The sequence below is a fragment of the Eleginops maclovinus genome, chromosome 13 (genome assembly GCF_036324505.1).
Source record: "Eleginops maclovinus isolate JMC-PN-2008 ecotype Puerto Natales chromosome 13, JC_Emac_rtc_rv5, whole genome shotgun sequence".
Classification (NCBI taxonomy): Eukaryota; Metazoa; Chordata; class Actinopteri; order Perciformes; family Eleginopidae; genus Eleginops; species Eleginops maclovinus.
The window spans coordinates 17,201,135-17,228,134 of record NC_086361.1 but is presented as its reverse complement, the minus strand read 5'-3'; the positions used below and the strand labels follow the sequence as shown (position 1 = coordinate 17,228,134).

Below are 27,000 nucleotides of genomic sequence, written 5' to 3'. Positions count from 1 at the left end.
GTTTACCTGTGTGTCAACAAGCAAAATCATTTCAGCTATTTAGAGCGTGGTGTTTATTTTGCTGTCACAGAAACTCTGCAGTTCATGGAATGTGAACACCAGTCTGCAGGACATAGATGCACTGCTCTCTGTTCTCACTGAGAATGGTAGTAATTGGATTTCAAGCAAAAAAACAAAAAAAACTAATTTATTTTATTTGGAATTTACCCTTGAGGAAGGCATCTTGGCATCCATCCCCGAGCAATGCATCACCAATATGTACCCCTGAAACCTTGACCAGATTCCATGACCTTGATTTCAATTGAATTTTATAGGCAGTTGAAGGAGCATTCAAGTGTGTGTTTGGGTATGCAAGTCTCAAAAGTGTAAACCCGAAAGGAATATTAATTGGTCTAAACTGTTAGACTAGTTTGATAATAGCTTACTTTCTCAAATCATACAGGGTGACACTTGATTTCTACCAAGTCATTCATAAAAGGTTTTAATACGGTTTGCAGTTAAAACTGTTTATAAGTGACTAAAACAAGGTCATATTCATAAGACTTAGTTATAAATGTTAATTATTCGCTATAAGTGTGATGTCTGTGGTTATGAAGTCAATGGGTGATAAGTAAATGGTTCGAAAATAAGTCCTCAGTTATGAATGTTAAAGTATGAGGGTTTTAGGTGGCTTGCATTAATGTATTCACGTTAATAATTCACTAGTTAAACGTTTACATCACCAAGTCTACAGTTATAAATGTCTATAAGTCATTAGTATAGCTTTATATTGTGGGCATTTATTAATGTTAATAAGTCGTCCATTGAGAGTTTCAATCCCCAAGTCTGCACAGGTAATTGTTAATTGTTAAAAGTTATTTTGGTTGATTCTTGTGAAGATTATATTATATTATTCAGAACTTTTCTGGAAATAAACTATCAAACCAATGATAACCACCGTACAACCTGGCAGCCCAAAAAGGTGTCCTCAATAGTGGATTATAACTGTCTATAAAGCACAAGTTACTGATTTATTAACTACGAATAGGAAGCAGCAGCACAGAACAACACAATCGGTTGCTGGAGGAACAAAAAGCACAAACACCTCCCATCTGACAGCCTGGTGACAAATGACGGCCTTATTAGCCGCTGCTGCTGCTGCTGCTGCTGCACAAAGCAGACCGTATGACACAGAGAGGGGAGGGGTGGGGGGCACTGGAGCTGATCTTTAAGTAAATAACCTGATAGTGAAGCGTTGTTTTGGATCACAGTGTGGAGAGGATTTACATTTAGGAGGGGGGCGTCGGCAGAGGAGGAGCAGACAGCCTCCATGTGCATTTCCTGAACACGCCGCGGAGGTGTGTTGAGAACTATCGGCTGGAAGGTGTGTCGGTCACTGCTGTCTCTCATCCTGTCACCCACCAGTGTGTATGTGTGTGTGTGTGTGTGTGTGTGTGTGTGTGTGTGTGTGTGTGTGTGTGTGTGTGAGTGTGTGTGTGTGTGTGTGTGTGAGTGTGTGTGAGAGAGAGAGAGAGAGAGAAAGAGAAGTTTCCTCTGCTCTCGCTCGTTTACTTCACACGATGGCACGCCTGTATCCGCGTACAGCTCTGTTGCGTTCAGAGCCCCGCCGCCTTCAAGACATCTGAGAATTGAAACAAAAAAAAGTGTTACCAAATGGCTGAATTTGGAGAGAACAATAAGAGCGCCGTCGGTCCACCGGTTGCTGGCTGGAAAGCTGCGTCAGGAGCTGGCGGAATAAGCCCGGAGACGCCGGTGTCAAACGGAAACTGCAGCGTGCCGAACACCGTGAAGAGGCTCCAGAACCAATCCAGCTGCGAGTCCCCGACGTGGGAGAGCCCGGGTTCGGATTCAGCCTCCAAAGCAATCCCTCGACGCAGCAGTCTGATCAAGGTAGGCCGTCATTTCCATAGGGAAGCAATAGCTAGCCTTGCTTTATAACATGTAGTTTGATATTTAACATGCATGCAAACTGTTGCAAGTCCAGTGTAAACCTCTAAACATGAGAAATGAGTCCACAGTGGAAGTGATATATAAGTATGCTATGGTTGCTTCAGTTGTACACATACACTGCAAGCCCCTGCATGAATGTAATACTGGTGCCCTGGAATGCAATATATACAACATAGTCGCTACACACACAGTGACTGCTTCCTGTCGGCTTCCTCTGCATCTGTGTGGAGAAATTTGTTTCCTCATCTCCCTCAATGCTGTTGAAGAAAATGAGATGTAGCCTATGAGTGGCAGTGTTTTGCACTTCAAGATGGACATCATGTCACATTTTCGAGGGTAATGACTTTAAAAGCTGCCTGTCAAACACTTAAAACCCAAACCTTGACTATACTGCACTCACATGACTTCAAATTAGTAGTAAAAACACTCAATTACAGAGATAAATATTTGTCATACAGGGTGGATATGTGTTGCCACAGACTACAGCCGGCGATGTCACTAATTAACACTCCATCAGCAAGACAGGATCTGGGAAGGGACTTATAAGTTATAGCACCTGCTGTTATCTGTGATTAAAAAGATACATTTCAATTCCTCCACCCTCTAAGTCTCACACTTCAATACCCCTGTCCAATTACTCCACTGCCTGAACTGATCCAAGCTCATATTAAATAAAAAATGTAAACTTTATTAGTAGAAAGCTCTTGACATATATCATCCTCAACAGTTTTTAGTTTTTACTCAAAAAGCCATTGCTGTCATATGAATAATATCTAATCAATAACTCATCTCCTGATTTTGTCCTTTTATGGCGTGCTGGAGGTCTTGCATTGATCTGTAGTGGCTGCTTGTCTTCAGAGCTGCTGCCTGTAAAGACACGATTATTCGAACATGGCCTCATCTGTGTCTGATTGGCTCCCACACTGTGAGACAGGAAGCCGGCCAGTTGGCCAATTTCTTCATAAGGTTCATGTTGCAATATTGCTATTAAGTCATGAGCAGTTGGTGATGACACTTTACTTTCTCCCTGCTCTCTTTTACTGAACACACACACAAACACACACATACACACACACACACACACACACACACACACACACACACACACACACACACACACACACACACACACACACACACACACACACACACACACACAGTCTTCTCACCTCCCTGCCCACACACAGGTCTGCTCTTGTCTTCAGTTTGTTACGACATTGCTGCCAGCCTGACACAGAGCTTTAAAAACGTTCTGTTTGCTTTGTTGGAGTACTGGTGTCTCATGCTGTGTCAGATATGGCATTGACTAAGTCCTGGCTCTGCATCCAAGGCATCACCTGAACCACAAAGAACAGTGATGCAGGACATCGAGTGTCCCGCGTATTGAAACATGTCTTTATGATATGATTATTGTCTTGTTCATGTTCAGTAGGTACCATTTAATGCTGATATGTTCAGTGATCGATGCACTTCCAGTAGAGCAGTGGACACGCTTGTGCTTGTGTTTTAAAATTCTAAACACCTGAGGCTTAAGAAAGATGGAGCTGAGAATACATGAATCCACAGTTTAAACAACAGTGCTGTTTCTTAAACTACTCGTATAGCTCAAGACAACAACAATAGGAATCTGGTGTGGTATGAGGGCAGATAAACAGGAAACACAACATTCCTGTCTGCTTGTCATGGGTTATGGTCCAGTGTGTGTGTTTTTAGTCCGTTGGCTTTGGCTAAAGTATTGAGAGCACCCTTAATTGTATTTCATCAGTGTACCGCAGACTGTCCTCTCATTCATTCTGTCTGTCTCTTGTGTGCGTGAACGAGATGCAGAATAAGGTGCCCACTTAGTTTGTTCTATTGCAGTTCATCTCCATGTAGATAACCATCAGGCATGTCTATCTCTTAGTTTCAAACACACATACAAGCACACACACACTTGCAAAGAACTGCCTTCTAATAAAACAGCTTGGCCCAACAAACATCTGCTTTTCAGCTATCTCATTTCTCATGCCCTGACTTTCACATACATTCAGATATACATGGTTTGCATGTTAATGTGTGTGTGTGTGTGTGTGTGTGTGTGTGTGTGTGTGTGTGTGTGTGTGTGTGTGTGTGTGTGTGTGTGTGTGTGAGAGAGAGAGAGAGAGAAAGAGAAAAAGAGAGAGAGAAAGAGAGAGTATAAAAGTAGGGATATAGCATGATAGGAAAACATCATCTCCAGATTCTAAGCTTTTCATTAACCAAAGAATAAAAAATGCATTTTACCAAAATCAAATGGGTTTTATAAGTGGACATAAGCCAATAATTACTTCAATTCTTAAAAGAAACTGAAACATTTAAGGAATATAGCAACCTTCTAGGATACATATACATTTTCTATATCTTTATAAATTATATAAATGAGAATGGATACCACTGGAGACGGTTAGCTTAAAGACTGAAAGCAGAAGGAAACAGCAAACCTGGCATTGTCAGAAGGTAACAAATTGCAGGCCAGCACCTGTTTCCAGTCTTGATGCTAAACAAAGCTAACTTTCTCCTGTCCCCAGCACTAAATGGAAGAACCAAAAGATATTGGAGTGGATTAAAATCACATGGCCGCTTCATGCATTATTTTTCATTTGTGAAGACGGCCTTGTCCGATGTTGGCATGCCATGCCAAAGTTTAAAAAATAATTGTTAGCAACATGGCTACAGCTAGCAGCCTAGCTACTGTCCAAAGCAATAAAAACTATGTAAGAATCCCAAAGAACTAGAAGTTCTTCTCTCAGTGCTATGATGAAGGAAAAATAAAACACCTGCTGGTATAAATAATAAGGCAAGTTTTGTTACTTTTGTCTAGTGTACCAGTCCCATACGTGAGGATAGCTAGTGTTTTGTGTACTTGCTTCTTAGAGAAATTCTCTGTGGTAGGCAGTGACGCAATGTGTCTAGAGCTTATCTTGTGAAAGAGGCATCACCATCTATAAGCAGACATAATTGCATAGTTAAAGCGAGGCTTACAGGGAACCAATTTAAAAGCTGAAAGTCATTTTAATGTCCTGGCCATGACATTGTAAAATTGACTGTATAATGATAAGTTAAAGCAAAAGCATTTTGTATTGTCACTTTCAGTGTGTGTGTGTGTGCCTGTGTTAAAAAGGGGAAAATCTCTGCAAACGCACGTACAAATGTGGGAACATATACTGTGTGTGTTTTTTAGACTCATTAGCAGCATTAGCCGGAGGCGCTAGGAGTAGCACACAGCTGGGGAGGGTAGTGGTTTGAGTCAGCGCAGCCCTGAGCACCTCCTGCAGTTCAGATCAACATCTTTTTTTTGCTTTAAAACACTTTAGCCTGCGTAAGCATGACCCCTGCACATCGCAGGGAGTGGATAAACCTTCTCTGTGATTGTGATGGAGCCAGAGGTGATTGAATCGCTCCACATACGTGCTCACTATCATATCCAGCTTTGTAAGTGTGACTGTCTAAGTCTGTACCTGTTTATGAGCCTCTGCAAATTCATCACTGACTTGTGGAAAACATTTCTCGGTACTTTGGTGGCTTGAATGCTCGACTCAAGGCTACAAATGTCTGTTCTTGGTTTTAGCGGCCATGTTATTTTCAGTAAATCCATCTGTGACGTTTGTCAGCTGAAATTGTGGTTAGCTTTCTGACAAGATGACCTTTTATGTCGCACATCTTACTTGTTTCATTTTTGTTGTGTGTGTGTGTGTGTGTGTGTTTGTGTGCTCGAACGCACATGGGACTTCAAAGGTTTGAGGCGTGAAAGAGCATCTGCAGCTCTACTTGCCTCAAATCAAAGGCAGGGTTTAAAGTCAGACTGAGCAGTCTCGGACTTCTTCTTGATTAAGAGTTTTATCGTGCATTTGCAGAAGTTATACAAAGCAGAGATTAAAGAATCAGCTGACTGACGGAGAGCGCCTTGCTCGTTAGACGATTGTTTTTATATTATTCATTGAGCTATAAGAATCAGCTGAACACAACTAAACCTGAATAACAGCCCTAGTTTCACAAATCTAAAATCTGGGTAACTTTCCCTACAATTATGAGCATTGCCGACAGACTCAACATTTCCCGACACCTCCTAAAGCCCTTTCACTGGAGAGCATGATAAGCATGCCCATCATCCTCATCTGCCGTCAACACAAGCACAGGAAGTGACACCACTACTGCCAATTCTCTCTTAAATATCTTACATTCCCACTCAACCATCTCTTGATTTCTGTCTGTCTGATTAGTGGAAGGGAACACCACTGAATACTTTCTTCAGCTAGTGGGAGCAATAGGTACATCTAGACTGTGCTAATGGCACAGACCGCTAATGGTTTTAAATCGGAGCATGGCTTTGAGTGCGATGGAGCTGAACTTGCGCAGCTGGCTACAATGTATCGACCCACTGAACACCAGAACAGCCGTAACGTCGGCTCAGATTGAAAGTTGGTGTCGGCAATGAAGCTTATGCAGAGTAAGAAAACTGTCACAACTTGCCTGGTATTTCAATTGTGATTTTTATTGTTGTGTTTATTATTGGTAATGATCATTGTAAAAATCTGTCAAAATGACGGACGGCCTTCAGATTTTTCCGTCATAGCTAAAAAATATCCGTCAATGACGGACATTTGTCGGTTAACGCGACCTCTGGTTGAGACACTGTGAATGCTCACCACATACTCTGTTGAACAGTTACACTGAGCTGCTGACGGAATCATTTGACCACATTATGCTTCCTGCGCCATATTTGACCTTAATGTCCTGTCTTCAATTGCAGTCACACACCCACTCGACAAATTATTACACACTCATATAAACTGTAATTAGGACCATGGATGAAAGTGGACTGCAAATAATAAGTAGTGTGATAATTATTCAATATGACAGTTATTTGTTAATATGTTGACAAATGGTAAAGAGAAAGTGGCTACTTGAGGAACTGCATTTTGGCACATCATTTCCCAGTACTGGAGGTTGCTGCTTGGTCGTTAGTGATTGTTTTCTACTAATCCTACTCAATGAGCCTATAAGTAATTACAGTGAAGCACAAACAAACCTAAAAACAACCCCTTATGTTTCTACATAAAATAAAAAATCTTGGTAGTCGTGTCCCTTATATTTATTTTGAAAGCCTTATTTGCTCGTTCCACACTGTATCTCACATTTCCCAGCAAATCACCTCCTAAAAGCCCTTTCCACTGTGAGAAGCACTGGAATAAGCCATGCCACTAATCATCCATCATCTGCCGTCAAACACAAGGCCACAGGGAAGACAGTGCTGCCCTCCTGCCAATTTTCTCTCTCCTATTCTTTACATTCCCACCTAACAACCATCTCTGTGATTTTCTGTCTGTCTGAATTAGTGGAAGGAAGATGACACGCACTAATGAACTACTTCTCATTCAGCTGAGTGTGGGATGCAGTAATTAGTGATACAGGCTTGTTGCATCCATATAAACATAAGCTCTCATGCATCATGCCATTCATGCATTTCAGCTGGGTCCTGAAGGCCCTGCTGGTTCTACAGGCATTAAACCAAGGGCAGAGTCTTGTGGCTGTAGCCTGCACCCATAAAGATAACAAGTAATCTGCCAAAGAGCTTCTTTATTGTTTTGCTCCAGCCGTCCTCTAGCTTTTTATTTTCTTCTTGCGAATCTTTGTCCTCAAGTTTGAACTTTCTGTGATGTCTCTCTGTCATAACTGCATCTAATCTGCTCTGCCACACAGTCTCCCCCATTTCTCTCGCACTTCATCCGTCCATCTGCCCCTACCGTTAAATCTGTCCTATCAGGAACATCAGCAGTTTCATAGCAGTGCATAATTTTCCAAATGTCTTCACAGTAATCTAAAAACTGGTGAATGAAAACAGATAATAAAAGGGGCCCTCTTGTGCTTTGTGGAGTTTTCCCTTTCCTGTAGCGTGTTATACCGTATAGGTTTTAGCGCATTTAAATGGTCTGCAAAGCCTAAAATTCAGTGTGTGTGTGTGTGTGTGTGTGTGTGTGTGTGTGTGGGAGTTTTCTCTCCCACACACACACACACTACCCCCCTGCCTGAAACGCTCCAACATATTTTGCGTGATAGGCTAAGGGGCAGGACATCTTTAAGCGGTGAACCAATCACAAAAGAGCCAGCCACCTAACCAATCAGAGCAGACTGGGCTCTGGTTTCAGACAGAGGGTTAAAAGTGGTGTTGTCGCACAGGAAGTATGAGAAAAATAAAGAGCTTTTTAAACATTAAAGCATGTACACATGTCACAGTGGAGGAACAAAATACTCATATGAAACCTGAAAATGAGCATAATAGGACCCCTTTAAATCTGTGTTATAGTGCTGAAGCTGCAGCAGAGGGTCTGATGATTATTAAATACTCTGATATAAATATTCAACAAGTTGTTTTTACAATGAATTGAAAGGAACACATTCTGTCAACATGGCTTCTATTGTACATTTGGTACATTTGTTGTTGGGCTCACATCCTGTATGTGGATGCCTAAGAAAATACAAATCAATACTACTGAGTTTCACACATCTTTGACACCCGCCCTTACTGTGCCACTGTAAAGGAATCCTTTCGTTCTTTGGTTGTTTCTTTCTTGAACTTTCAGTCTTCTGTGTCGCTTCACTTGGCTCTCAGTGAAGCCACAGGAAGTTCTCTGTGACGAGCTGACGGCCGGTTTCCTGTTTTGAAGCGCAGTGGTGGTTTTGGAGACTCATCTTCCTCAGGCAGTAAAAACAAAATAGGGCCTTTGTGACGGAGACATAAAGCACATTCTCACAGAGATTAAAGCCAAGTGGAATTTTTTTATCAGAGTATAGAGGCTGAACTAGTTATTTGTTTTTTGTGTGTATGTGTGTGTGTGCCTGTGTGTCTGTGTGTGTACTCTAATCTGGTTAGACGATGTGTTCCTTTTTTTTACATGGAAAAAAATCAATTCATTTACCTTTGTATTTTATTCATGTGTTTATCTACTTGCTGGTTAATCTGTGACCTTTAGTTTTATCCTTTCGGGATAATTCATTCACAGTCCACAGTGACGTCAGTGCTGTTTGGCTATGTCTCTCTCTCTATCTGTATTTTATGTCTATGCTGACATAAACAGTTGAAGAAACCACTATGAGGATCCTGGTGTTTCCCCTTTTCATGGTTTATTAGATTTAACTGTATTTAGAGAAGACATATTACTTCCATATGATTTTTATCCAACCCTTGTCTATTAATCAGAGAATGACGTGTGTTACAGGTCACATGGGTGTCTGTGGAGACCATGTTATTTATGTGCAGTAACGTTTGCACTGTGATTGGCTCTGGTACAGCCACACAGGGACAATTACTGCTAATGTCACACACACTCACACACACTGCATGAAAGGAAGGCGAGAGTGTGGCTGATTATGGTGGTATACTGTGCTCCTGTGTGAAGGTGCATGTGTCTGTGTTTGTGTGTTAAGTCGATAACTCTTGGCTCAGCGCCTCATTCTGCATCACTGGGAATTTCCCATAAGCTTTCTAATTAAGCTCAGTTTTCAAAGTAAATGCTGCTGCCGGTGGGGTGGAGTAGCATTTGTTTTTCTATTTGAGGTAACAATCAGAGGTGTTACTGAAACACTCAGGTGGCACTTTTTTTTCCTTTTTTCCATGAGAACACAAAATCAATTTAAACCCCAGTTAGTGTTTTGTTTTGCTAATGTCATTTTCAGTGGCTAAAATTGACCATCAGAGTAGGTAAGTAAGGAAAGTTAATGTAGTGAAGCGCCTGTCCCCCAGCAAGAAAATTGGTAAAAATCAACACTAAAACGATTAAAAGGAATAAACTATTACACATCAGCAACAAAAGACCCTAAAAACCTGCACATTGCAAACAAAAGTAATCTTAAGGGGAGAAAAAGGCCAGTTTGAATAAGTGTTTCTTAAGATGCTTTTAAAGGAGTTTATAGTTGAATGCGTAGGATAACCACAAACCTCTAGTCTGAAAACCTAGGTGACCTGCAGCTGCTGAATTAAGGGCTGCAGGTCAGAGATGTACTCAGGTATTTGAAAATGCAGGGCTCTATCCTTAAAAACAAAATTCCTGATGAGAAGGGAATGTAAGGAAGATTGACTTGGGTAGTTTAGTTGTATTGGGCCTAGCAGCAGCGTTTTGGACCACTTGCAGACAGTTCAGAGATGACTTGCTGAGACAAGTGAAAAATACTATTGCACTATTGTAGCTGAGCTCACATGAAAGCATTCATTATCATCTACTGTATAGTTCAGCTTGTGATACAGAGCTGAGTTTGCAATGTTTCTTTAATTGAAGAAACAAGTACAGGTCAACAATTTAATATGTCGACGCATATATTATGATGGAGATTTCGAAGGCAATAGCTCTTCCTCAAGCTTCCTGCTGCTCAAAAGGGGGGGTCTTGATGGGAAGACTTACTTGTTCTATCTCTCCATCACATCTGTTATAACCCACCTTGGGTATTTTTAGAGTGCCACCTCCCTCCCTCCGTACGCTAGCTCAAATGATCGCGTCGCCATTGGAAACACTTCTTCATCGTAATGAGGCGATTCAATTAGGATTTGTGATGGTTAGGCGACCTCACTTCCCTCTGAGGAAAAGCTTTTCATCCTCTGAGAATGATGCTTCCCCTCTCTCACGTGTTCATTGATATTCTTCAGATATATTCTTTTTTTTTGTATCTCCTTTGCTTTTCATATCCTCCAGATTTCTTTTACATTAAAGCTTTCCTCCTCTCTCCTCTCACGAAAGATCCAAGTGCTCTTGAGGTTCATTTGAACTCTTATTTGAATAAAATCACAGTCATGCTGATGAGTTCATTTTAATTAGCGGCGGATCAGTTTTCACAGATGTTCATTATGAATATGAAAATGTTGATTTGTCTACTGACGATCAATTTGGACTTATGAATCACTCCAAAACAAGTGAGCTGTATGTGTTAGCCACATAGCAACAGGCTGCTGGATATGAAGTTTCACCAATAAAAGATCTGAATGTTGAGGGTTTTTTATTGTCTTTTTTGGATTTATTCAAGCTTTTAAAGTAAACTACGTCATAAAGAGATCTGAGTCTTTTCTCCGACTTAGAAAATGTTTCATTTTAAATAAAGTATACAATGGGAAGGACTCACACACAGTAAATCAAAAATATATTTAACTACATATGTGTTTTATTAAGGTTACCTCGACCTAAAATACATTCACAACAATCTTGATGATTTTTTTGTAAGTTCCAGATTTTTCAGTTTGAGGATTAACTTTATTTGTGTTACGTTAAAATTGAATTCATATCTTCGAGACAAAACATTTTATTTGATGACATCACTGTGAGCTCTAGAAAACTGTGACGCTCGTTTTAACTATTAACTATATATCTATTTGTATTCTAGATGAAAGAATCAACCCAGTAATTTAGTCCATAATAAAAGAAGTTATATACTACATGTACATTTTTTTTATCATCATAAAGAAAATTGGAATCTTCCCAGAATGTGTAAAAAGTGTTTAAAGCTTTACATTTTAGGACATTTTTCTTATGCTTCACTGCTGTATGTTGAGCATGTGGGTGTTTGTGTCTTCCATCATTTTACGTAGGCTTGATTCAACTACAATTATGTCATCCTGCCCCAGATTAGCTCCAATTAAGCCTTTGATTGGATTTTATCAGGCCCCTAATACATCTATAATTGAATAACTTCGCCTGCATAGATGTTCTTATCTGTCTTGTGTGGGGGTGATATCTGATGGGTCAATAGATCAGATGGATGAGCTGCGATGGTGAGCGCAGATAAACTGATTGGGTCTGCCGGCGTCGATGAGGAAGGGCAGAATTAAAATGCTGCTGCCTGCTGCCTCTGTCTGCTCAGGTATGATTAATGGTGTTATGGTGAAGGGCAAGGGCACGCAAAAGCTTTTAGCATCAGGGAAAACAATAACAGATTGGGAATGGGAGGCTTTTATGTAGTAGACCAAATAATCTGTGTTTATGTATGGTTATATAAGGTGAGGCGCCCTTTAATCTTTTGATATCAGAAGTGGATGGAGAGAAATGTTTGTCATGCTAATGCAAAAGTGGGCTAACTCTCTCTCTGTCTCTCATTCGACTCACTTCTTATTAACTCCTCGACAGTCCCTCTTCCTGTCTTGATTTGCGACGTCCTTTCATTATTTCTCCCCTCTCTCCCTCATCAGGATGGGACACGTGCTGGTCGGGATCGGAAGAAGACAGTGTCCTTCAGCAGCAGCCTGTCAGAGAAGAAGATCAGCAGTGCTGCAGACTGTATCCACTCCATGGTGGGTCAGCCACAGTGTAACCCTTTACATAGAACATACATTTTACATATCTGTGCAATGAATATTTAATGTGCATGAAGGGTTTATGTAAGATCACTGCCTCAAACATGTACAGGGGCTTGTTCGGCGGTGTAAGGGTTACAACTGTATCCATATTTCGCTTCCAGGTTGAGGGGATTGAGCTGAAGAAAATCCGAACCAACTCACGTGTTTACCAGCGTTACTACCTGCTGGACGCCGGCCTGCAGGCTCTTTGCTGGGAGCCGTCCAAGAAGGAGTCTGACAAAGCCCGCATATCTCTGGCCTCCATACGAGAGGTCAGTGTCAGGAGAAAAAACCTAGACTGAGGCCATGGGAATATTTACAACCCTATACTAAATGGAGGTCAACAGTTGATTTGTTTTTATTGTGTCTGACGTGGCTGTCCTCATCGTTCTAGGTACGGACAGGCCGCAACACCGAAACGTTCCGCACCAGCGGTGTTTATGAGCAGATCTCAGAGGACTCTGCGTTCTCCATCATCTATGGAGAGATGTATGAGAGCTTGGACCTGGTGGCTAACTCTGCTGAAGTGGCTAACATTTGGGTGACTGGCCTGAGGTATGAGGCAATAAATAAACAGCAGCAGTCTTGAATTGTACACCTGTGATGTAATAGATAGCAGAAACACAGATTGTATTGTTAAAAAGATTTCTGCTCTACAGACTTCCTTCTTGATATTTAGCATGTTGTTCTTTGTTATAAAGCTGTCATTTTGGTGATTTAAGGGAGACATAATTACCCATGTATTGACATTTTGCCATTATTTAATCACTCTTGGTGCATTTAACATTTACTGTATGTTAGATAGGTGAGATGTTTTTGTGGTTTAACTGAGGTTTGCACATGTGGTGTAGGCTAGGCTAATCTAGCTAATACAGTTAGCCCCTTTCTGTCAGTCCTACATGATATTTCATGTTGCAGACTTTCCTTTCCTCCTGTATTGATTGGATTGTGGTGAAAAGTGTAGTCCTCTGAGACGTGCTTGTGCTGCAGGACTGGCGCTAAATTTGATTCTACTGCTGCAGTTATTGTATTTTATTGTCAGCTAAATACTTGATGAAATTGTAAGGATAACATTCTGTTACCTCTACCTCTGTCTGTCCTTCTCTAATCTTCCTCCAGGTATCTGATGCAGTATGGTAAACACGCCCTGGACATGCTGTCCAGCAGTCAGGACAGCCTCCGCCTCGACTGGCTGGAGCAGCTTTTCTGCACGGCCGCAGATTCGGATGATCTGGAAGAAGACGAGGAAGGAATCCGCCTGCAGCTGGCCATTAAGTTGATACGGAACGTGAATCCTGGTGTGGGCAGCAGCAAAGTGGAGCACAGGTTTAAAGAGCTACAGAGAGTTAGGACCAGCATGAGTGGGCTCACTCTAGATAATGAATCTGGAGCTAAAGATCCCAGCGAAAACAGAAGACCATTAGGAAGAAATGAGCGCGTCACCAAGCAGGATTTCATCGAGGTATTCCATGACTTTTGCACACGTCCGGAGATCTACTTTCTGTTGGTGCAGTTCTCTAGCAACAAGGAGTATCTTGACACCAAAGACCTGATGAGGTTCCTCGAGGCTGAACAAGGCATGGCTCAAGTGGGTAACACAAATGAATCATGCATACTAAAAGCTGAAAACAAGTCAGGCCTGCACAAATGCAAACTCATCCACTGCTGCAGTGCCTGTCCCCTTCAGGACAGGTTGATTGCTTTGCCCTCTGTAGTGCTTCTTGCAGTTTTGTCAAGAACCACTGATCCACTCGACACTTTCCTCCCATGGGTCCTCAGCAATACCCCTGTGAAGTTGATTGGATGAGCGATTCTTGAGAAACTGCATACATACATACATACAGATATGGACAAAAAGACAGACAGAGATATGTGCATTCACGTAAGTACTGCACTACAGTTTGGTGAAAACGCACCAAATTGGATCATAGCTACACCTGTCCACCAAATTTGATTGCAATAACACATATTTGGGCGGAACTGTATGAAACATAAAATTCACCCCCCAAAAAATAGTTTTCTGGCTTGGTTCTGAGATATTCTGTACAAGATGTTGTGATGATTGGTAAATAATTGTACTAGGGGTAGCAAAAACTATTACAATTCAGAGCAAATGGATTTAGACACAAATGGGCGTTACTTATATTAATAGACGGGATTGGTCGAAAAGGTTTTTTGGCGTGGAGACTTGTGGTTACTAATAAAAGGTTTTTGAATATAGCACCACCATCTTCCAATTTACCCCATTTTTAACTCTGCACTCCCTTCAGTCACAAGAAACACACCCTCCAAGTGTGAGGTTCAATCAGATGAACTGCTTTTGAGATATATGAACATGCACATACACACATGGATTACACCCTTTTCCAATTTTTTCTCCATTTCCTCCCCCAGGTGAGTGAAGAGACCAGCCTGAAGCTCATCCACTCCCACGAGCCATCGGAGGAGGGCCGGCAGCAGGGATACCTGTCACTGGACGGCTTCACCAGTTACCTCACCTCGGCAGAGTGCCACCTCTTCGACAGGGAGCACGATGGCGTGTGCCAGGACATGACCCAGCCTTTGTCCCACTACTACATCAGCTCCTCCCACAACACCTACCTCATCGAGGACCAGTTTCGAGGTCCGTCCGACATCTCCGGCTACATCCGGGCGCTGAAGATGGGCTGTCGGTGTGTGGAGGTGGACGTGTGGGACGGCCCCGATGGGGATCCTGTGGTTTGTACGGGACACAGCCTCTCCCCACCTCTGCTCCTGCATTGTGTGTTAGAAGCAATCGGAAGGTTTGCGTTTGTGGCTTCGCAGTACCCTTTAATTGTTTGTATTGAGAACCACTGTTCAGTCCAACAACAGCAAGTGATGTGGCAACATCTGGTTAGGATACTCGGGGAGAAGTTATACACAGATCCTCCACACGAAGGGGAGTCATACCTGCCATCGCCGCATGCCCTGAGGAATCGAATTCTACTAAAGGGTAAAAAGCTAGGGCCTGATGGGGAGGACGGGGAGGTAAGTGAGGAGGATGAAGGGGCAGAGATGCGTCAAAAAATAAAAGCGACTAACAGCGGAGGGGCAGCACCTGGAGGAAATGAGAAGGAAGTGGTGCAGAAAAGTGTCACAGCTGTCACTCAGTCCAATCCTCTTCCTCCCAAACGTGTCCAACTCTTGAAGGAGCTCTCTGATCTCGTGACACTTTGCCGCTCAATCAGCTTCATTGATTTCCCCACGTCATCCAAAAGCCAAAACCCATGGGAGCTGTGTTCCTTTCACGAGACTCTGGCCGTGCGTCTCGCTGGCGAGAGCCCTGGACACTTTGTCAATCACAACAAGCATTTCCTGTCGAGGGTGTACCCCAGCCCCATGCGTATTGACTCGAGCAACATGAACCCCCAGGACCTGTGGAAGTGCGGTTGCCAGATAGTCTCTATGAATTTCCAGACAGCGGGACTGATGATGGACCTGAACACGGCGTGGTTCAGGCAGAATGGGAACTGTGGTTTCGTCCTGCGGCCAGCCATCATGCGGCAGGAGGTTTCTTATTTCAGTGCCGACACCAGAGACACGGTGCCCGGTGTGTCTCCACAGCTGCTCCATGTCAAGGTGTGGTGGAGTCTGAAGTTGTAATAATCCTCTAAATCAGGGGTTTTCAAAGTCTGGTTCTGTGGGCCTACCCTAACAAAGCTGGAAATGTATCTCCTCGACTACTGTTATTTATTTTGCAAAACAATTTCTAAGCAAATAATGTTGCAGGTACACTAGATTGATTAAAAAAGGAAAAGTGGGAAAACTGTTAAACCTTTTTCAACAAATTGAATAACCTTTGTAATATTCTTCACATTTAAAAGTGTCTGGAGCCCCCCTGGGTAGACCCACCTGCCTCTCACTTTGAAAACCTCTGTCCTAAAATAATTTATAATGTCCTGCAAACCAAATGGTTGAATAAACTTTATCTTGATTCTTCTCCCAGGTGATAAGTGGCCAGAACCTGCCCAAGCCGAGGGGCTCTGGGGCCAAAGGAGACGTGGTGGACCCCTACGTGTACGTTGAGATCCACGGCATCCCGGCCGACTGCACTGAGCGCCGCACCAGGACGGTGACACAGAACGGAGACAACCCCGTCTTCGATGAGAGCTTTGAGTTCCAGATCAATCTGCCGGAACTCGCCATGGTTCGCTTTGTGGTGCTGGATGACGACTTCATAGGGGATGAGTTTATAGGTCGGGTCAGAGTTCACAACTCTAACGATGGATTAGATTAAAATGTTCTGACCCGCACGTTTGATATGCTTTCAAATTAAATGTAATCTCCCTACCACCCCAGGCCAGTACACCATCCCTCTGGAGTGTCTTCAGCCGGGTTACCGACACGTACCGCTCCAGTCTCTGACGGGGGAGGAGCTTCCTCACGCCAAGCTATTTGTCCACGTGGCCCTCACCAACCGCAGGGGAGGGGGAAAGCCTCACAAGAGGGGACTGTCTGTGAGGAAGGCTCGCAAGAGGAGGAACTACGCCGCTCTGAGGGACCTGGGGGTCCGGGCTGTGGACGAAGTTTTCAAGATGGCTGCTCCTCCGCTGAAAGATGCCACTGACCTGAGGGAAAACATGCAGGTGAGGGAGAAAGCAGCATTAAATTCATCAACAAGGATTTTGTTAATTCATTGTGTTCCTTGGAAGTCATTCATCAAGCAGGCCTCCCAAATGTCCTACTTTGAAAACTGCTGGGTTTTTTTCAGTCATCATAGGTATAGGAAGATTTTGCATTGGATTCTGGGAAATTTGATAGCGCCTCTAAATAATTCACTATATTTCTGTTAATAGAGACTAAACAGTGACATCTTATTTTTCTTGCTAATCATCTATAATGCATATTTAAATATATGATGATTGTGTTTTTACCAGAAAAGAACCAAAGGGAAGAAAGGGTGGGAAATTTCTGCAATTGCACAAAGAAACAGCTGATCCAACTTTTTGGAGCCCGGCAGAAACTTGATCTGTGGTTCCTTGTGTCACCTGGAGGAATTAAATACAGTAATTATGCGTTGGCATCCACATCTCTTGATTTGTTCTCCTTCAACCTGAACTACTACTACTACGTCGAATGAAAATACGGACTTGTAGGAATGGCTTTTTATTACCAAAACAAATCAAGTGTGAAGACGGAGCTGGGAAGGGATTTCACAGATTTTCTGTTTATTTAATTTTGATTTCACTCCGTGTCTCCATACTGTTTTTCCATCAGGGTGAGAAAATACAGTGAGAAAGAGAGATATTCTGAAGCTGTGTGTGTGTGTGTGTGTGTGTGTGTGTGTGTGTGTTTGCGTGCGTGCGCGTGCGTGCGTGTACAGTAGTAGATTAACATGTGTCCGCCCTGTTTTTCTTTTTCTCTGACAGAACTCAGTGGCAGTGTTCAGGGATCTGTGCGGCGTGTCTGTGGCGGCTAACCTCATGCAGTGTGTGCTCGCTCTTGGCTCCAGGGTGTCAGGGCCAGACGGCGCGCCGTTGCTACTGTTTGACCTCCGGGATCATTACCCAGCACTGGAGCCTCAGGGGCCCCTCCCTGACGTCCTTCGACGGGTCGTCTCCACTTATGAAATGGTGAGAAAGGAAGACAGTAAACATGCTTTAGGTTTCTCAGATAAAGGAGATCTCTGAAATACATAAAAAGGAAGGAAACAGCAAACAAAAGCAGCAAAGATCCGTGAGCCCCTCCAATCTCCTGTCTACTGGACCCAACAATGACCCCCCCCGCGCCTTCAAGACAAAAGATTCCTTTTTAACCGATATGGTCACAGACACAAAGTGGGCTCTCATTGTTGTGTAGCAAACAACATTCCCATTTGCTGTGGCTGTACCATGACTCGTAAACACATTGGCGACATCCTCACCTTGGCTCGACTCCACCCCGTGTTTCCACCCTAATAAACTGCGGGCTATCATCGACCGGAGAGAAAGTTATTTAACAGACCTCATTTATTTAATGACGTCTAAAAATAAATCCAGCCTCCCCCGTGGAAACACAGAGAAAGAAATGAAAGGGGGCAGAGCGGTCAATTGGACTGTTAATCAACTAATCATAAGTCAATAAGGCGGGATTTATCATTGTGTTTGTGGGTTCATGTCGGTGCAAGGATACACTGTCTTTCTTTCAAAATATTTCCTCTTTTATCTCTCAGCCTCTTCTCTCGCTCATTAGTCTTTCTCTTCCTCCCTCTGGGGCTTGTTGCTGGCCACCTATAAGTGGTTTCCATATAGCTGTGGTCCAGCCCTGTAACCTCTTCCCATGTGTGGCTGTGGTGAATAACATTACACCCTGTTTACAGCCGTCTGTCTGCCTGCTGCAACACTTTTTATTCTGTGATTTACTCAAAGTGCACTTGGTTATGTTTCATATCGGATGTTCCCCAGGAGTATTGTGGGTAGGGAGGATGAAACAGTCAGTATGAATTGCCAATTTACAGATAGTGACTGCGCATTGTGAGTGAGGGAGGTTTACGACCAGACACAGGCTGTATTGGAGACAAATGAATCCCTTTCTCTTTTTATTTAGTCGTGATGAAGGTTTTTGTCTTCAAACCATGACACTTTAATTTAACTACGGTTGTTTGTCTCTGCTATACAACAAGCAACTGCATAGTGTGACTGTCTTGTTGTGCGTCAGTGTGTAAGTAAGCAGTTTGTGTGATACTGTGCGTGTATGTTTAGCCACTTCCGTTTGCAGCCAAGCGGGTAAGAGTAGAAAGAGCTTTACTGAATACCATTAGCATAGATTTGAATGTCGTTCAGATGAATGGATTCCACACCTCAATCCTGAAGCCTGGAGAGGGAGAGGCGAACAACAGCGACAGGAAATATGGATGAGTGTGTGTCGTATTGAATTGGATCTGGTCAAATTTATGTACTGTTCTTTCCCCATACAGGGGGTCTGGTCCCAGCAGGGTTTGTAGTGCGTAGAATAAATAAGGCAGGAGCTACACATGTCATTCCTGTGCGTGTGTGCGTGCGTGCGTGCGTGCGTGGCGCCATTACTTTAAAAGAGCTGTCACATTAATATCCGTGGTGTGCCTTGTGTGTGTATACATAAAGTACTGTTTGTGTCTGCTGTGCAATGTGTGGTGAAACAGCCTACAGTCATTTAACGTCCGCCAACAATGTTCACACCCTGTGGGATTTAATGTGTAGTATATCGTGTTATTTTACAGCAGGCAATTAAACAGACTGTGGGCTGACGTGTGATTTACACACAAAAACAAGACGGCACAATTAGTTAAAAGCTTACTGTATGGCAGATGTGTGACAAATGACACATTTAAGGATGTTAGGTGTAACTAATCCAAAAAGACCTGAAGGTTTTGACTTATAAATACTAGAACAGATAAACTGTATCATGAATAAAATATTTTCCCTTAATTTCTTGAATCAACTACAGCTAACGCTATTCATTCCCATCAAGTCGGCATTTCATTCCCAAGATCCACTTAGTTTGAACCGGTTAGACCAAATGTTGCAGGAGAGAACCATGAAGAACTAGCGCCAAGTTACTGAAAGCCAGTTGACAAAAACACAACACTTACATAAAACGTTCGTTCGGGTGAAAAAATGATGCATTGGTCAACAAAACAACAAATTGTTCTTTTCAAACGTTACTGACAGAGAAGCCTTATGACTTAATGCATGGAAAATGAAAGTTCAACACCTGGGATTTCACCCTCTGACTTGTGAAACATAACATGGTTGCACTTCTTGTTCATGGTGCTCTATAAGTGTGTGTGTGTGTGTGTGTGTGTGTGTGTGTGTGTGTGTGTGTGTGTGTGTGTGTGTGTGTGTGTGTGTGTGTGTGTGTGTGTGTGTGTGTGTATGTTTCATGCTAATAGATGCTCCTCTGTCTGCAGATGGTCCAGGCGAGCAGAGCGGTGATCGAGCTCTCCGATGGAATCTACGACCGGATCCTGCATATACAGACAATGGGTGTGTACGCGTCTGTTTGTGTGTGAGTGTGTGTGTGTGTGTGTATGAGATACGGCTATTTAGAGCGTGTTTTATGCTGTGTGTGTAGAAATAATACAATGCCCATGTTCCTGCTGCAGTCATGAAACTCCCACATACCCTCAGTGCTGTTAAACACAGCGGTGGATGCTTTTGTCATTATCTTAACTCCCTTTCCTCATGTGCTCTCTTCTCCTCTTCTCATACTTCTTTTCCTTTCTGTCCTATTTTGTTAATTTTCCTTTTCATATTGCTGAATCCTCTTTCCTTTCCATTCCTTCATCATTATTTTTTGTTTATGTGCTTTCATCTTCTCGGTTCTCGTTGTGTTTTATCATCTCTTCTTGCCTTTTATTAATTTATTTCCCTTTCTTTCAATTCATTTTGAACATGTTTTCTATCTCCTCTCCAATTTATCCTCATCTTATGCACTTTCTTATTCTCTCCCTGTATCCTCATATCATTTATTTCACTTTCATTCCCTTTCCTCTGATCCTCTTGCATCCCCCTTTTCCCTTTATTTGTTTCTTTCCTCTAAAGCCTTCATTTTCTCTCCACTCTTGTTGCGTCGTCTTCTATCATGTCCTCTTGTGTCCTCTCATGTCCTCTGGTGTCCTCTGATCTCCTCTGGTCTCCTCTTTTCTCCCACCGTTTCTCCAATCCCATCTGCTGCAGACATGTGCCTAATCAACAGTTTCTCACAAGGGTAAAATGAGTCTTTTTACTGGTCCGCATTCATCTGTATGTTCTGGATTGAGTGGGTTTATTGTTAATTGGCGCAGCTACCAACAACAATTATCCTTCAATCTGTTTGGCGAAGGGCACCGTATCTTGCTTTTTGCTATCACTGCTGTGATCTCTGGCAGGGGTTTGTTTACTTCTGCAGGGCCCCTTGGGTCATCTGACGTTAGTCAGCCAGACTGTCGTCACACTGGCAATAAACAAAACCACATGCACACCAACGCACAGACTTTACCCACATCCCCTTTCTCACCCCAATTCAGTGTTCAGCTGTCACCCAGGAGACGCTTTGATATACGTTTGGAAGTGTGAATGATTGGCTTGGGAAGAAGAATAAACACTTCCATGTTATTATTCTCTAGGTGTCTGGTTTTAAAAAGCTGCAGTAACAGACATCAAGGGTTTCATAAAAATGAAAATTGGGACAAATATCTGAGTATTATAGGTTTTAAACAGGGTTGAAATGCACGCAAACTCATCAGTATGTCCATTAGCGCTCTGGAGAGAAGCATGAAGAGATAAGAGGAATTATTTGGAGAGGAAGATGATGATTCGATTGGGGCTATTTTGGAGGACGAGGGAGTTTGACGAAGATGAATTTTGTTTACAAATGTGCAGGCTGCTCCACTTTGCTCTGAGACAGCTCAACCCGTCCTCCACTGAACTTTATTTCTGGGTTTATAGTGCAGGGTCACTCGCTTATCAAATCATTTGTGACATGGCCATCCGATCCCAGGCCAAACTCTGCTGCAACCATCTCTTATCATTTACTCTAACTTCACCTGTTATCAGTTGTTTTATTAGTCAATGGTGGGAATTGATAGTGAGGTATGGTGCCAGTGTGTTCCTTTGATATAAAAAGAGGTGCTTCAGATCCCAGAGGCCTGATCTGATGAACAAAGCTCTTCCTGTTTGTACACAGCAAAGATGGTGATCAGGTGATCCCAAGGCGGAGGTCCTCCGCTCAGCAATGGAAGGGGGAGGGGGGGCAGTGTGTAGGCATAAACAGGTCACTGAGAGGGAGCCGGGGGACGGCTGGTGGCAGAGATGGATGTCTGGAAGAGAGTTGAAACCAAAAAGGGAGGAAAGGCTATGGGAAGATCAAACGCTACATGTAACGCTGAGAGAAAGACAAGAACACCAAGAGAGAGGGAACGTTTGAAGTTTGTTAAATGGCCATTTCATCGTGAAAAAAACCCACTCAATAATGCTATATTTCTGTCTCTTTTAATAGAAGAAATGCTTTATAAAAATGAGTAACGCATAAACCAGGCTGAATAGCAGTGTTCGCAGCCATCCCTAGTCTCTAACCCACGTTCTGCAACACCACGGAGCACACATCCAGGGTGGATTTTTAGGGGGTGTTAAGGTTGGTTTTTTTTCTCCAACCATGTGTCTGTCCTCATTACTTTGGATAATCCACACGGCTCACTGGTTTGGTTTTCCTCTCCAAAAAATGATTCCAATAAAAACAGGTCAGTGAGTTCGGGGGTGTGGGGGGGGTTTATCCAGAGTAATTCCTGTAAGAGCTGTCACTGTCGAATTTTTCAATCCCGAATAAACCTTGGTTTACCTTACTTCAGAAAAAAAAGTCTTAAAAGCAAATCAAATCAAAAAGATCAAAACTACTTGAACCTCAACGTGGAAGCACCCAACTAATACTTTATATCCATCAATTATAATGTTGCATAACAGCTTGAACAGGTTGCTTTATTTTAACGTTGAATCTATTGTTTTAATAGAAGTGTGCAAAGTTTCCCTTTTTGAAATTAATTAAATACAAAATACGTTCCAAAGTAAATCATATCTAAATTTAAAAGTAATCTCTCTTTAGAAATACTGTATGTATAAATCAAACTGTGTGCATTTTTTCAATTTACTGTATATATACAAGAATTGGCCTTCCATTTCCGTACAATCGTATACCCCTCCAACCCTATGACCAACAATAATTTCCACATAAGTTCCACTCATACATGTAACTGTCGAATAACAATTTGAATAAGATATGTACTGTAGAAGGCTTTTTGCCGTTGGGATAGACCTGTTCGTGCTCTCTGTTGGACAAACTATGAATAGATGATCATGCTTCCATACAGAGCAGGCAGTCTGTGGATGGTTTGATGAATAAAAGACCAGATTTCAGCCGCAGTCTTCTTCCAACTTCACCAAATAAGGGGATATCTATTGGAAGAATGCACTTTTTTTTTCTTTCTGTAATCCGGTTGAACCGACCTACAATGAACCTCAGTGGACCAGCTGATGTTCCTCCACAGCCATGACCTGTGAAGTGGTGAGACTCACATCTAGGTTTATTCTGTAGATCTCACTTCATAACATGCTAAAACACAAACTCAGACCTGGTTATTTTTAACGCTGGAAGTCAGATCTGTGTTTTCCTGACCACAGTTCAGATAGAGGACAGGAAGTGAAGGTGATGCACTTTCTGCTGCATCCTGTGAAGGATATTCTGTCCTCTGGGTCAGGACCCCGTTTCTCTGTGTGTGCACACCCTCTCAGTATTGGCCTAGAAATGATGTTCCCTCCTTTGGCTACACTTGGTTTCACAGGGGAATAGACACACACTCACACACATCAAATTGGCACCTAGGCTTCGAGTTGCCTAGCAACCGTGTGGGAAAGGTTATTATACAAGCAACTTCTGTAGGTGTGTGTGAGTATGGAGCAGTGACAGAGACGTATATTTGTCCACGTGTGTGTGTTTGCAGACGTTTAGTGGCCGAGAGGGACCATGGGCGAGGAATTGTTAAATCATACTCGCATCCAATCTGTTCACGCTTTCATCGGTGTGTGTGTGTGTGTGTGTGTGTGTGTGTGTGTGTGTGTGTGTGTGTGTGTGTGTGTGTGTGTGTGTGTGTGGTCCACAGTTTGGCACGTTTAATGTCTAGGCTCTCGGTGATCGCTCACAGTTATGTGTGCCCCGTGTTAACCCACTTCCGGGTTTCCATGGTAACAGTGGGACAGTGGCCCGGGGCGGTCAGAGGAAGCCAAACACACAACACAACTCCGTGCACATACTCTAACTCGCCGGCGGACAGACTTTCATTGACACTCTCTCACATTTCTCAGATTTTCCCTCCACTTTTCAATATCCCTTCGCGTTTGTCATTCTCTGTTTACTCCTCTCTCCCTCAGATGCTCATAGTCTGAATTTCAATAAGGAGGGATTAATTAGAAGTGTATGAAAATTAATTGAGGGTGGCAACAGAGACAGACTTTGCCGATTAGGCCCCATTGATGTGAAGCGTTTCCATTAGGCGTCAGGCTGTATGAAGACGGGAGATAGCACAGAGCTCCCGGGAGTCTACACACACTGGTGGAGTAAAGCCTGCAAGTGGAGGATGGAAACTTAACAAACAGAATGGTTTAAGGAATGCAAGATAAAATACGACTGGTCAGATATGGAGCTGCAGAATTTGTGAATATGATTAACAGAAAGGCAGGAGGGGAAAATGTGAAGGAAAACATCTTCATAACTGAACTCCAGCCAAAGTGTGTCTTGTAATTCTTAGGCCTCTTAATGAATTGCACACACTCTCTATAGCCTAAGAGAGACAATTACTTCTACTACATACTTGAGTGAACACTGAGGACTGAAGACAATGAGCTTTCTGAAAATATTTCAAAATACACACAAAACAAATTGCTGGCAGGAATGCCAGTCTGAGTGATGCACTTTATGGGGTCTATTAGGATAATTGTGTAGTGTGTAAACATGTCATATTGTGTGATTCTGAGACTTAAAAAGCTGAAACAGACAACACTATAAGACTAGTGTGCTCTAGGTTTTGAATGATGAGCACACAGAAATCAAAATGATCCCTGTGTCCTGATCATTAGAGTTGTAGTACCACGTTTACATTGTTGTTCTACAAAGAAAACATTTATAATTTCCCCATCCATTCTCAGATAAGTTGACACATTATCAATCTTTTCATGTTGATCTTTGGTGTAAAGCCTCATTTTCTTACCTAGTGTGGCTGTGTATGTTTCCTCTCTAGCCATGGAGTTTCATGAGAAGCTGCAGAGTCTGGCGGAGAAGGAGGGGCTGCGGGGTCGCAAGGTCAGCCGGGCGCTGGAGAGTTTCAGCTGGAACATCACCATCCTTAAGGTCAGCAACACACACTCACACACAAACCCAAAGCACTTTCAGGGTAGATCATTAAAACTTGTTTTTGCCCTAAAGCTGGCTGCTGGTTTTAAAAATGGTACCATCCCTACCTCCATTCCTCTTCATTACCCATCTTCCCGTACTACCCTCCACTCCTTAATCTCTCACGATCTTTCGTTCTCAGGGTCAGGCTGACTTGCTGAAACACGCCCAAGCTGAAGTCCAGGAGAACATGAAGCAGGTCCATGATGCTGCTTTGACGGGAAACCTCACTAAGGAGAGAATCGGAGTGAAAAGAGTCCGCTCCCAAACACGACGAGGCCAGGATGACTAACCCGCCACCAGTGCTGGAGGACCAATTTGCCATTGTAGCTGCTGTGACAAACCCTTCTCATGTTGTTAAAAGCTTTCCAAGGTCTTAATCCGCCTAAAGTGTCAGACTTTCACAGATGCCATGTGAGAGCAATAGCGAGTACTGTTTTGAAAAGAGAAGAGCAGATGAATGTAAAGAAGTCTTCGAAATGCCGACGCTGTCCACCCACCTGTCGCAGAAAAACAAGCACTTCTGAGAGGAGACGGGAGAGAAATGACACTGGGAAGATGAATGTAGTTAGAGTTGAAGCCAAGGTTAAGTTGTTTGTTTTGCATAAACCTGTAACTACAACAAATGTCTATCAACGTTTTAAATGTGCAACGTCTCTTGAAGAGAGAGGAAAAAATTACATACTATACATATTTAAGCAAGGATTCAAATCAACATGGGGTAAGGTTTAATGGAAACACTGATTATAAAGGTGGGAGTAAGCAGTCTGTGGATGTTTTAGGTATTTTCACATTAAATCTCATGGACCAGCGCAGCCCCTTTATATCATCCTCCAACTCATTTCCATTAAACATTTGTAGGTCCTCGTCCAATTACCTTGAGGTCCTTTGTTTGCCACAAAATCCTCCCTTTAACTTTCAAAACATTGTCGTCTCTCACACAGTATTCTATATTTTTGTATTTTCCCTGCTAATCCAACCACTGTTACCTGCCATAATGATCAACACCAGACGTGTGCTTGTCTGCCTCTAGGGAACAAATGCTGTTGTTAAGTGCTTATGTTGTGTGCAAAACACTGTACAGTATTTTACTATGTAATTTCAATCCTTTTGCTGTAAAGAATATTTTACATAAGTTATTGATCCTGAATGAGAACATTCCAGTTATGGGTGCAGAAGAGCAGGCTTGCAGGAGGTTGCACATCACTTTCCTTCACAGGGGTTGGAAATAAACCAGTTTTTAAATGACTGATGTGTCGGTCACTGTTGTGTGCATTCATCTGTATCAGGCAGAGATGACAGCTGGCTGTATATCTGAAACAGACATATGTGCAGTGGATGAAAGCCTAACTAGCTTCCATTTATAGCTTCAATGCTCACTGGGGTTGACAGACGATTAGTCACATAGTTAATGCACATTTTATGCAATGATAAATTCCACTATGGGGGATAAAAATCCTACCACAACCTCAATTTTTCAACTGTTCTGGAGCATTCAATCATATCACATGACCGTAATCAATAAGTGCCGCTGTCATGAAAGTCTAGACTTATTTATATGATAGAACTTCGTCCACTCCAGACAGATATATCTTGATAACTATTGGAGGAATAATACTGACATTTACTCAACTCCACATGGTTTAAATGTGTGGTTGCGAGGGAATTTCTCCAAAATATTGGACACATTTCAATAAAATTAGCTAAATTAGCATTAAGAAAGGCATTATTTTTGATGTTGGTGGGGGAAAAAAGCAACCTATTATTCCATGACAACTGGGCTAACATCATGAGCTGATGAAGACTATGGGAGTCCTCTG

The 27,000-nt window shown here is 42.6% G+C and overlaps 1 protein-coding gene across 1 annotated transcript; it reads left to right on the top strand.

The window, feature by feature from the left end:
* The first annotated feature begins 1,271 nt into the window (after positions 1-1,271).
* On the top strand, positions 1,272-26,428 carry LOC134875483 (inactive phospholipase C-like protein 2). Its single transcript, XM_063900087.1, has 12 exons — positions 1,272-1,890; positions 12,137-12,238; positions 12,406-12,555; positions 12,678-12,838; positions 13,403-13,871; positions 14,678-15,883; positions 16,251-16,500; positions 16,604-16,890; positions 17,674-17,877; positions 20,172-20,247; positions 25,029-25,138; positions 25,323-26,428. The coding sequence occupies exons 1-12, from the start codon at positions 1,654-1,656 to the stop codon at positions 25,470-25,472; spliced, it is 3,402 nt and encodes a 1,133-aa protein (XP_063756157.1). The 5' UTR covers positions 1,272-1,653; the 3' UTR covers positions 25,473-26,428.
* Positions 26,429-27,000: the final 572 nt, after the last annotated feature.

Bases quoted from the DNA above. Each gene is read 5' to 3' on its own strand.
- LOC134875483 (XM_063900087.1), top strand. From the start codon at position 1,654: ATGGCTGAATTTGGAGAGAACAATAAGAGCGCCGTCGGTCCACCGGTT. The intron at 1,891-12,136 runs GTAGGCCGTCAT...CTCCCTCATCAG, and splicing joins GACGCAGCAGTCTGATCAAG to GATGGGACACGTGCTGGTCG. The intron at 25,139-25,322 runs GTCAGCAACACA...TTTCGTTCTCAG, and splicing joins GGAACATCACCATCCTTAAG to GGTCAGGCTGACTTGCTGAA.